General features: G+C 42.8%; 1 protein-coding gene across 1 annotated transcript in view; it reads right to left on the bottom strand.

Moving 5' to 3' along the window:
• The window catches only part of xpo4 (exportin 4), a 39,047-nt gene that overhangs the window by 4,234 nt on the left and 21,822 nt on the right, over positions 1 to 12,991 (bottom strand). Inside the window, exons 8-16 of the mRNA XM_028393666.1 lie at positions 12,071 to 12,228; positions 4,842 to 5,016; positions 4,580 to 4,756; positions 4,325 to 4,467; positions 4,098 to 4,243; positions 3,520 to 3,697; positions 959 to 1,118; positions 701 to 870; positions 398 to 572 (exon numbers count right to left, since the gene is read on the bottom strand). Coding sequence (XP_028249467.1) covers positions 398 to 572; positions 701 to 870; positions 959 to 1,118; positions 3,520 to 3,697; positions 4,098 to 4,243; positions 4,325 to 4,467; positions 4,580 to 4,756; positions 4,842 to 5,016; positions 12,071 to 12,228 — 1,482 coding nt within the window. The remainder of the gene's footprint in view (positions 1 to 397; positions 573 to 700; positions 871 to 958; positions 1,119 to 3,519; positions 3,698 to 4,097; positions 4,244 to 4,324; positions 4,468 to 4,579; positions 4,757 to 4,841; positions 5,017 to 12,070; positions 12,229 to 12,991) is intronic.

The following is a 12,991-nucleotide window of genomic DNA, read 5'->3' on the forward strand; positions in this document are numbered from 1 at the left end:
AACAGCTGCCGTCTCACTGCTACACCCCCTGTAATTACTCTGGAGTCATTGTGGCTTTGCACCCCCATTTACTACTGTCAGCCTATTAGGACAAAGACCTTAAGGATCATGATGAGGATCAAGTTATACACACGGGAGAAAAGACACAACGGGGGAAATATTATCAACCACATCCATCAATCCTAATCCTGGTATGGGACTGTGGAGTCTGTGGAGCTCTGGATCTGGACTGGGTTTAAAGCTCATAAAGTCTTGAGATTTAATGGCAACAAAACTTCAGAAAAAACTTCAGCTTGTCATTGATAGGTCTCATGTTTGGCAGAAACAATACAGTGACAATAAAAACTCCACAAAGCTGAGAGAGTGCATCCTTTCAGCTTATTGTAGTCCGCGTTACCTCGGCCCAGTACTGCTGTTTGGTGTCAGAGTCCATGTGTGCGAAGCCTCCCAGGACGAGAGCTTTCATTAGTGATCTCTGCACGGAGCTGGACAGCAGGTGCAGAGGCGGACTGCGGCTGGCAAACTGTTTCGCCAGGTTCCACCAGCTCTCGCACTGCACCACGATGTTCGCCCTGATGGGACAGGAAGGCAGAGGGTGGGTTAGACTCTGTGACATCATCAGTCTACTTTATATAATGTTTTGGAGGGTCATTCATCAAAGATAAGATAATAAAAGTAGGCAGATCAGATTATTCCTCACCTCTCCCTCTTCTCTACCAGTGTCACCAGCAGCTCCACGGTGTCGTTGGCGAGCTCGGCCTCGGAGCTCCACACAGAGAGGTTGTTGATCACCTTCTCCAGAAGATATCCCACAATCCACTGGGCCCCTTCTGTATCGGCACCAAATGCCGTGCTCAGCGGGATGCTGATCTGAAGAGGCGCCGAGAGAGAAGGGTGATGTGTATGTGTATGTATGGTGTAATGCAGAAGTGAAAGAAGTCACAATCACAACATATACCTGCTCATAGAGCTTCTCGTCCACCAGCAGGTACGTCTTGGCCCATCGTCGGAGGAACCACACGATGTCTTTTCCCATCTGCGGACTCAGCAGCTCCGTCAGGCTCGCTCTGGTCGCCCTGGACTCAACTTCCGACGTCCTCAACACCGCCGACAGCAACCTATGACAAAAGGACACGAGCGAAATGACTGAACAGCTGAAGTGTACTCATGTTAGGCAAACCGAGAAGGGGACCTAAATGGATAGTGATATGATGGAGACAGCAGAGAAAGGTGTTTGCTGCAGCTATGTTTATAATAGAATAACAACGCAGATAAAGTTTTATTTCTAGACTGCACACACGCCTTGAACCACTTTTTCACACCGTGCTTGGCACAAGCAGTGTGATAGTGTTTTGACACACAGCACAGGTGTCAATTAACAGAGGGTACAACACACTGCTGCCACACTGATTGTGTGACACTTTCATATCCACTGCGAGGACGAAGCTCGTGTCGACAGGTGTGTGTAAAGTTTTGTTTATTGTAACCAAGGGAAACACACCTCACTCGTCTAACGAAATGATCGCACCTTAGTAGATTGTCATCATCTTGTTGCTCATCTTATGTGTGTGTGAGCGTCAGAAAGTCAAGTTCACACACACACACAGCAATAAAGGAGGACAGAGAGAGGAGGGCTTAAAGCAGCTTACAGGCCCACCCCCACCCTCAGCCCAGGACGGCGCACAGTTTCACATTGTTTGCAGAAAACAACCATGTTGACATTTACGGGGCCGGGGTCGGCCGCCTGCTATTAGGACACCTGATGCCATCGGCCACTCGTCTCTGCAATCCTCTGCCATGGCTGTCAACACACGCACAGACGCAGCTCTACATAATGAACAATCTAGAAAACACAGGCGCTCAGTGACCTTCAACAGACAATATCACTGGCTGCTGTGTCTATCTATTGTCGTCACTGTGATTATCCACACACACACACACACACACACACACACACAATTGCCTTCAACACAGATGAACATCCAGACTGACTGCCAGCAGCGCTCAACAGCACAAGGTTTCTGACACCACACTAATTGTTGCTGAAAAATAAATCCTGTCTGGTAACAGAAACTATAGATAAACTCAGCAGGCTGCAGGCCACCCACTCACACTGTTGGTGTATTTTTAGAGCCATCGCTTTGAATTTCTGAACAATCACACACAAAAAAATTACGACATTAAAAGAAATTTTAGTCCAAATAATATAAAAAAATATATTATATTAGTTAATTGTTTTTTTTGTTTTTTTTGTAATTCATGAATTACAAAGTTAGTTAGTTAGTCAGTCATTGTGAGCAGTCAGAATTTAGATTTTAAACTGACAACAACAAAATTAACAAATTAAAAATTTCACTGTGCTCCAAAAATGGTTTACAGCCTTAACACAAAGGAAATATGATCAATTAAAAATATAAACATAAAATAATAAATATAAAAATATTTGATTACATGAGTGCCTGCATTAAATTTTGTTTATGGTTAGACAACCACATCTTCTGATGACGTTCAGGAGTCTGAGGGAGGCACCACCCAGCACAGTTTGTCAAGAGAGCGATCCTGTACTCATACTGACAGTTTTATTAAGTTGTGTGTTTGAGTGAGTACTGCAAACCACATTAAACCATAATCACTCAGAGTGTTACTGTGTTTTACTGGCTGCACATTCAGACACTGTTCTCCTGTAAATGTGGAGAAACGAACCCACCTGGAGCTTTATGCGACAATAACTGTGACAACACTTGCATGTCCAACTAGCCGCGGACAGTGAGGAAATCTATTCTGAGCTTTAATGAGAAGGGGGGGGGGGTGCGCACTGGTTAAGTGAGACGGACTGTCACAACAATGGAACGCTGGACACAAGCGAGGGCTATGTATTCCTCCTGACAATCGAGGTGCCTGCAGCTCTGGAAGTTGAAGCAGGTACTGTATGCAGCAATCTGTGAGGCTCAGGTTATTACTTGTTTGCTAGTACTTGATGTCTGCAGAGTGTTAATGGAAACAATGGAAACACGATTTCATGATCATCCACTGTGTAAAAAGAGAGAAGAACTAAAGAAGAAGAGAAGGACTAAATACTGTAAAACATTGGGTTCTAAACGGTTTTAATTATGATGAGCTTTGATCCCAGCAGCTTCTGTGCATTTTTCTATCAAAATGTTTGGTCACATGACCACTTGAAAATGATTCACTCATGGCTTCCTGATTTTACCAAGCATTGTTTTTTTTTAAACAAACTCTTGGCACTTTTTGAAATAGATTTTAAGGCTAGATTTTGTTTTTTTCTTCCTGTGTTTAGAGTATCTGGCAGAGATGAATAGTTAATTTCAACTGTCATGACAGATCCTCAACAGTTTAAGTGCAGTGTGTGCACTTACAAAACAGACAGGGCAACTCCATCTACCACAGATGGAAGCTCTTAAACAGCTACGCACAGCTCAAGCAAAAGTTTCAGAACTCTGATGTATTATAACAGATAGTGAAAAACATAATGCTAACATCTGATCCCACAATCACTACCTGATGACAGAGTCTGTGCGGTTGCAGCCTGGTATGGAGGAGGCCTTTTCCCCCGGTGATCCCAGGATCTGCAGCGTCGTGTTGATGTCCACTTCTGTCGAGTGTTTGATGGAGAACTCCATCACTTCTGAGGGGATCAGCGGGGTTTCACCCTGAGGATCGTCTGCTAGTAGATACCCTATAGACAGCACAGATGGGTAAAAAGGCGAATGTTGAAGTTAATATACAGACTTTTTTGGAAGAGTGGCACACGGCCTTTGCACGCCTTTAAGGAAGCTGACAGACACGATTTCATTAACTAGAAGCCACAGAACTGGGTGGAGTTCAGTTATGTTGTCTGAGGACAGTAAAGTGGAATAAACTGGGCTGGAAAAGCCATTTGTGAGCACAATAAAACTGCCTTATTTTATTGTATTAAAACATCACAGTGCTTCTAGTTAACAATCTTTGTTTTTAAAACTTTTTATAGTAACCGAACCCCTAGATTTGAAATTATTTGCAGACCGATGTAGTCATTATTCTTATCATGTCATTTTTGAAAGCGTAAAGAAAACACAAACTGTTCTGACGTGTCTGACCTGAGACCAGAATGAGCCAGTGGATGTCCTCGTAGAGGTCGTCCAGGACTTTACGGTCCACTGATGCGAGGTCGGATGAGGCCATGAGGTGCTGCTGGGTCCTCTGGAGCTGGCCATGCAGCCGCGTCACCCGGTCTTCAAGCAGGCTGCAGAAAAAAAAGGAGGAGGTTTAAAGAGAGAACACACGTCGCTTCGTGTGCGAAAACACCAAGATATTTTGTGCACACCTTGTGAGGAGTGGGATGCAGTGATCAGCGGCCACTCGACCCAGCATGCCGATGCTGGACAGCTGGTCTGAGAACAGCTCTCTGTCGTCTTCCTGCAGCTCATTGATCTCTTCCTCATCGTGAGACGAGATGCCGTTCACCGACTGACGATTTTACAATTTTACAAGTGTTAAAAGTGTTAGAGGTTAGAAAACAAAGAATAAGGTTTCCACACATCGATGTGGGAATCAAATATTAAGACATAAACTGTCTCACCAGGTTGCGTGTGCCATCAGGAGCAGCTAAGTGACACTGGATATACGAGTTGAAGACCTGGATCGCTGGCTGGACGAAGCAGCCACGAGGAAAATGCTCCTCATCTTGAACAAGTGTTAGCCATGACTCCAGCAGCTTGTCATAGGCCTCCATGTAAACCATGTCGTCCTTATCCAGCTGAGGGATGACGACGCAAGATAGAAGTCAAGAGAGTGTGACTGAATTCAGGGAAGAATGTTATGAGAGCAAGCTGAAGACTCACCACTTCCTCCAATGCGGCGCTACGTCCAAACGAGCAGGTGAGCAGTGTGAGGCAGTTGATGAAGGAGGTGAAGAGCTCGTTGGGCAGCGCTGTTAAAATACTTCGTGGGAACATGGTGATCAAGTTGGAGATGATATTGGAGATGCCCACGGCCTCAGAGTCCTCTATCTCAATCCTGAGAATGCAGACAATAAAATGTGATCTAAAGATAAGATCAGACACATTCCTGATCCTGACATAAATGAACACTGCTGATGTTTGTAATTGGATTACTTGTGGGGGACTAAAACTACACACCAGGCATAAACTGCCTCTTTTTCTTTTTCCCCACTTCAAACCAGTGTTTTGGCCTGAGCAGGACCAGTTTCCGCTCTTCAGGGTGAGGCTCAGGCTGCACAAGGGTCACTTTCCAATTTACCCGCTGGTGACTGAGGTTTGGAAACGGACATGAAAATTGATCCTTAACCAAAACTCGTGGGCAACCCGACCCCTGAGCAGTTTTCCACAGCTGCATCTGAGGTTATTTTTATGGTGTTTTGCTTCATAGTGCAGCACGTGAGTCCTACAAGACCTGAGGAAGATTGGCTGTAATACCGACTTAAGATCAGATCAAACCATGAAGCATGAAGTGACAGGTGTGGATGCAAAAAAAAGTTTGCTCACAGACATTTTTAAAGTTGAATTCTGCACCATCAGGGCAAATCTAAACCAAACTCATGCCTGTATAATCATGTAACAAAACACATGTTCATATACCACATTGAATCAGACAGCTTGCAGCCGGGCTGCATTCAAATCCAAACTAAATGTGGCAAAATAATTATATAAGCATGAACAGTGTTGAACTTCCTGGTGGGTTATGCAAGTGCAGCCTAAGAAGGACACCTTTTCTTTGTTATCCGACACCTTCCCACAGTAAGTACAGGTACCAGAAGATAGTGACAGTACTACACGATAATCAGACATACTTTACAAAGCTCATTACTGGAGCTATTCGATGTGCAGTAGTGGTACATCTACTGTTGATGTAAACGTGCCAAATAATGAGAACTACCTGTAGATGTTTACCCGATGAGATATTTTGGACATGTATGCCTGACATCGGGTATTGAAATGTCTTCCTCAGAATATACACTCAACAAAAATATAAACGCAACACTTTTGTTTTTGCTCCCATGTTTCATGAGATGGACTTGAAGATCTAAACTTCATTCCAGATACACAATATTACCATTCCTCTCAAACATTGTTCACAAATCTGTCTAAATGTGTGATAGTGAGCACTTCTGCTTTGCTGAGATAATCCATCCCACCTCACAGGTGTGCCACATCAAGATGCTGATCTGACATCATGATTAGTGCACAGGTGTACCTTAAACTGCCCACAATAAAAGGCCACCCTGAAATGTGCATTTTGTTTCTGCTTTATTGGCGGTCTGGGGACTCAGAACCAGTCAGTATCTGGTGTGACCACCATTTGCCTCATGCAGTGCAACACATCTTCTTCGAATAGAGTTTATCAGATTGTCTATTGTGGCCTGTGGAATGTTGGTCCACTCCTCTTCAATGGCTGTGCGAAGTTGCTGGATATTAGTGGGAACTGGTGCACGCTGTCGTATACGCCGGTCAAGCACATCCCAAACATGTTCAATGGGTGACATGTCCGGTGAGTATGCTGGCCATGCAAGAACTGGGACATTTTCAGCTTCCAAGAATTGTGTACAGATCCTTGCAACATGGGGCCGTGCATTATCTTGCTGAAACATGAGGTGATGTTCATGGATGTATGGCACAACAATGGGCCTCAGGATCTCATCACGGTATCTCTGTGCATTCAAAATGCCATCAATAAAATGCACCTGTGTTCTTCGTCCATAACAGATGCCTGCCCATACCATGACCCCACCACCACCATGGGCCACTCGATCCACAACATTGACATCAGCAAAGCGCTCACCCACACGACGCCACACACGCTGTCTGCCATCTGCCCTGAACAATGTAAACCGAGATTCATCCGTGAAGAGAACACCTCTCCAACGTGCTAGACGCCATCGAATGTGAGCATTTGCCCACTCAAGTCTGTTACGGCGACGATCTGGAGTCAGGTTAAGACCCCGATGAGGACGACGAGCATGCAGTTGAGCTTCCCTGAGACGGTTTCTGACAGTTTGTGCAGAAATTGTTTGGTTATGCAAACCAATTGTTTCAGCAGCTGTCTGAGTGGCTGGTCTCAGACGATCTCGGAGGTGAACCTGCTGGATGTGGAGGTCCTGGGCTGGTGTGGTTACTTGTGGTCTGCGGTTGTGAGGCCGGTTGGATGTACTGCCATATTCTCTGAAACGCCTTTGGAGACGGCTTATGGTGGAGAAATGAACATTCAATGCACGAGCAACAGATCTGGTTGACATTCCTGCTGTCAGCATGCCAATTGCACGCTCCCTCAATGCTTGTGGCATCTGTGGCATTTTGCTGTGAGACAAAACTGCACATTTCAGGGTGGCCTTTTATTGTGGGCAGTTTGAGGTACACCTGTGCACTAATCATGATGTCAGATCAGCATCTTGATGTGGCACACCTGTGAGGTGGGATGGATTATCTCAGCAAAGCAGAAGTGCTCACTATCACACATTTAGACAGATTTGTGAACAATGTTTGAGAGGAATGGTAATATTGTGTATCTGGAATGAAGTTTAGATCTTCAAGTCCATCTCATGAAACATGGGAGCAAAAACAAAAGTGTTGCGTTTATATTTTTGTTGAGTGTATATGTTGACCAAAATTTGTAATCTACACAAACTGAAGGCGTGAACATCTTCCAGCATTTCAGTACTAAAGCCACATTAACGAACATCAACCTGCTGACTGGACCCAAACAGTGTTACAGATCAAGAAACTCCCTTTAAAACTAACCTATAATTCCTGCTCACTTAGTAAAATAAAAGTCTGAAAGAAGTTTTCTGTGCATTTCTACCTCTTTTTGTGTTCCCTTTGTGTTTGTGACTGACACACCTCTGCACACTGAGAGAGGAACATTGTGTGAGAGGCCTAGCTAACCCCTATCAGATGGAGTTAAATTGCGAGCAGAACTGTTCAATCGCTGTAGATCGGCCATCCCTCTCCGCATGGTTTTCCGATGAGGCAACTGGAAAAAAGCTCCAAGAATAGGTGATTACAGACAGAGCAGCAGAGAGAGGGAGAGAGCCTGAGAGAGAGAGAGAGAGAGACCCCTTCTCACAGAGTCACATGGTGCAACAGTGAGCTCATGTGCATGTTGTGTGTGTGAGTCTGTTATTTATACATGTGTGTGTGGCCCCTTAATTCACATCAGAACCACGCTGACAACAGACACACCCACAAACGAACAGAAAAGACTTCTACTGTACTAATTGGCTCTACGTCCTTCATTGACACGCACTCAAATCACACATAGTCCTTCACTCTGTTTCTCTTTTATGAATGAATAATGGAAAAATGTCTGCCACAACCATAACGTGCTACACACAGTTATTTATAATAACCTATTGAAGCAGCAAGTATTGTTCATTTAATTTGTGAGATCACAAAGGACATATGCTCACTCAATGGAAAAATAATTCTGTGTTTCCATCATCAACAGGTCAAAATGCAAATCTGATATTCTTAGCTCCGCTTTGGGTCTTGGCAAACACAATTTAAATATTGACTATATAACCAATGAATTGAATAATCTGAGTACATGCACTAAAGGGGAAAGCAGTTTTTCCAAAACAGGTTTAATGTCTCAACAATAAAATTTTAAATTGTATTGTAAGAGGTAAAAATAGGACTAATGGGTTCTCTTCTCCTAAAAGCCCAATTGTAGATTGTCCAGCCTTTCACAGACGATATAAAAAAACCCACTGTAATTCTGCAGGTCAACATGCACCAGAAATGATTTGGTTTTGGAAATTTTCTGAACGGTAATAAAAGATGAAACCCTGCAATCACATGCTTTTCAAAGGCAAAAAAATAGACCCATGATTATTTCTGATACAGTCTGAGTTCATAACATGTGCAGGAAACATGTGCATAAACATGAAGAGATACACTAAAAATGTCATCATCAGATTTTAGAGATTTAGGATTATCAGAATGTTTAAAGCAGCAGTTTGACTATAAAATTCTATTGCTGCATTTGGCTGCACAGAAGGCAATTTTATTTAGTGCTCTTATCCTCGACACCTTCACCTCCCAACTGTGAGGGATTTTCTTGCGCTAAGGATGATTCATTTAAGTTTAATTGAGGTCCATTGTAATCTTTGTTTAAAACACAAGAGGGAATAAAGTTTTGTTGAGCCAAAAATCAAATCATCTGTCGCTCGTGTTTCAATAAAGATGAAGCCATGGGAGCAGAGAGAAAAACAAAGCCCAGTCTTGTTGAGGTCAGTGTTGTAAAGTGGGCAGATAAAACAAGCTCTGTTCTGATGATGATTTAAAAAAGAACCAAACAAACATGGTTTCAGTAAAACCATCTTTTAAATCCAAATTAAATTCAGTTTGTTTTTTCCTCTGAAGGGTCTTAAGTTGATATTTTTGAAGTCAGACAGGTTCAGAAAATCAATTTACAATTCTTTTTTTCCACTCTACACACTTTGATTACACCAACTCCAGTGTGTTTTACATCATAAAAAACTGAAAATAAACTGAACTCCTCTTAGATATTTGAAGGCATCACCTTGGGCTGTAGGAAACTCTCTTCTGACCTTTTACAGACCTAATGATTAAATCAAATTAATTTAAAAGGACACTCCATTCCCACAGAAGAGTGAAAACTCACAGGAGCACTTGTGTATTGCGCCTGGGAAAAAGTTTCTGTTTTTATTCAAGCTCATAGTGGATGTAAACTGACACCTCTCAGCCTGAAACATAGCTTCTCTCTCTTAAACTGCAGGTAGCTGCCACCACCACTAGCTGCTAAAAACAGAGCAGTCGTGCCCTCTTAATGAATCTTCCTCAGAGCCGGAAAACACTCATGGGCTGCACCAGACAGAGGGACGATCAATAGTCTCTGAACAGCCACCTGTGGGATGAGATGCTCGCTCACACAAGATCACAAGCTCCATTTCTTCACATGACCTCTGCTAAGGAGCAGGAATCACAGGCCTCTCTGCCAGCCATGATCTGGTAACACATACGGTGCGAACCACATGTCCCCCTATCTGTCTGATTTTAATCTACAGTCCACACAGGTTACTCCGGTAACAAGATTGCAGCAAGACTGTGAGATTATTTCTGCTGGACAGAGGCTGAAGTCCTGACCAGAAGCCCTGATTACATGGCAGCCAAAATTACATATCAGCAGGATGTGGTGGAGAAAGCCAGTAAAAAGAAGAAAAAATGTCTTTGAGCTGAGCTTTAAGGAAGAAAAACAGCACTGCATTTACTTTTTCTCAGAAAGAAACAGAATCAATAACACAGGAAGCTACACTGTTTGGTGTCAACAAACTTTGATAATACCAGAATTACAATCCAATTACAATTTAACCTTTAACCTATAACCCTCACTGCAGCAATGCAAAGGTTTGAATCCAGCCTGGACTCTGTTGTGCCACCTCTCTCTCTCTCCACTAACCATCACATAAAGGTAACACATTTTTTTTTTTAAAAAGCTCATTTTGTTTTCATATGCACATTCTTATTTTTTAAATGTCACATTACTGATAACAAATAAAAAGTGACAAAATAAGTAGGGTGTTTATTTTGTTTGCAATTTCATTAATTTCTGGGAAATAACTGCCTTTTGTATGTGGTTGTTTTGCTGCTGTGGTATGAAATAAAGTTTTCTTTCCTGCTTATACTTATATTTTAATTATTGTATATTTTAAACTTTACTCTTTGCAAAGCACTGTTGAGAATGCATGCAAACTTTCTGTGACATCTCCCATAAGGGAAAGCAATTTGTAAGCTCCATTTGGGAGGCTCAGCCATCACCTTCTTGACAGTGTCTGCTTCAGCCCTGCTTAATTCGAACATGGGTAAACTTGTGAGGGATGAAATTTTATTACAGGGTCAGACAATGCTGTATTAGATTAGAAGACGCTTGCAGCACTGATACGTAATACAGAGTATATGGCAGTGTTGGGTTTTATGCTAGTTTTGGCTTTGTTGGTCTCTGTGAGAAGTATGAAGCCATCATGTGATCCACTTTAATATGAATTTGGTTTTAGAGCAAAAAAATGGGAAACATACGTTTCTGAACTGGAAGCCCATAGTTTCCCATAGAGTGGAGGGCAGATGCTCGAATCAGAGGCCATTAAAACAGAGACTCAACAAGCAATTACTTCCTGTAAATAAAGCCGAAACAGTTCAGTATGAGTCACACTCCTGCTGACGTTGGCCACCATTGCTTGTTGAGTCTCTGAATTTAAGAAACATGAAAACCTTGAGATACAGGAGGGGAGATAATCAGATGCAGACTGTGGCTAACTGGAGCTGCTGTTGGTTGCATAATGCAATGTACGCGACTTAAATAAACAGCTGAAGTTTTAGAAAATTGCTAAAGTTCAGTGCCTTGCCTTCATGTGGCTTTTATGTCCAGAATGTTTTTATGATACCGCTGCATAATAAGAATCATTCAGGAAAGGAAACGCTAATTTAGCGAAGCTCATGCTGGGTGTGTAATAGCCTCTGCATCCATAGGGGAGCCTGTTTCTAAAGCTGCACCAAAACTGAAACGCCACCAAACATGAGACTTAAACCTTCAAAGGCCCAGTACATTTTCTTATTTATCCCACAATAGTTTCATAATTAACCAACAAATAACATGAAATTTTTTAGCTCTCCTCACCCTGATCTCACTCTAAAACTCTCATGGCACACTCAAAACACGCTCGTATACAGGAGGAAGGATTGTTATCAGCCTTTCACTCACTGGGAATACAACCTTCAGAGGTAGAGTCTAACTGGTCCTTTGCCACCAATATCCAAAAATAGTATTAGAAAATGTAATCCCATTTCACTGAATCGCCAGTGAAACTACAACAACACATGTATCTAAATATGGCGACGCAAAGCAGACTGAACAAGGAGGTCAAGATGAAAATAAATCTGCAATCTAAAAAAAGGAAAACATATTTTTAACCATAACTGTGTGGGAACTTATACAATATCCAGCTTTACTACCAGAACACAACTACTACTCCTTTAACACGTAGTCCACAAATAAGAGACCAACATGCTGGGTTTCTCCTCCACAATGACACACTCACCCGTTGATCATGCTGAGCAGGCCCTCCACCATGTGGGCCAGGTAGGAGACCTGGGCGCTCTCATCTGGGAAGATGGGCCCATGCATGGAGGCCAGCTGGGCCAGGCACTGAAGGGAGTCCTGGGCCATGTCAGAGTCCTCCCGAATCTTCCTGTGTACCTACAATACAGAAGATGTTTCTTTCTCAGTGGATGTTTTCAGAGTATGAAGTGAAGTCTAAAAATCATCCACCCTTAAAGAATTTTTACATTTTTATTTTCAACTTCCATCAGGAATTGCGGATAAATAAGTTTTATTGTCTTGATTCTTGCAGATAAAAATAAGCATGGATTTATTTTTGACGTTTCATTTCATATTTCTGAAGAGAAACAGCGATCCAGGTCACATCCCCAAAACACAGTACAAAGGAAATGTAATCTACAAGCGCCGATTTTTCCCACCTTCTTATGCTATTTTTATACTTTTGTCAATGAGCACCGCAAAGAATACCACCTCGAAATAGAAAAGTCTTAGGTCAAGAATGAAAAGGTGAACCTGCTTCATCCTCCTGTCACCGCTTACACAAACACATCAGCTGATACTCGGCAGGATACTCACCGTCGTAACCCACTTCACAGCAAACTAAGGCGTCAAGAATTTGAATTTTTTTATTCGTCTTCAGGCGCTGTGAACCCGGGCTCAAACGAACAATCGCTAAGCTCGAGTGAGCGCACAGACAGCCTCAGTCAAACCCAGAGGGAAAGGATCTGACTCCTGATGAGAAAGAGTTGCTCGATTCAGTCTCATCTCAGTCCTGAGCTGCTGTTCAGTCGTGGGATCTGCCGTTTTGTCAGTGCTGAGCTGTCACGCTCAGACAAAGGAAAAGGCATTGTTGATATCAACTGTGCACGCAGACAGAAACAGGAACAGAAAGGTAGCAGCA

Source organism: Parambassis ranga, chromosome 21 (genome assembly GCF_900634625.1).
Source record: "Parambassis ranga chromosome 21, fParRan2.1, whole genome shotgun sequence".
In the NCBI taxonomy this organism is placed as follows: domain Eukaryota; kingdom Metazoa; phylum Chordata; class Actinopteri; family Ambassidae; genus Parambassis; species Parambassis ranga.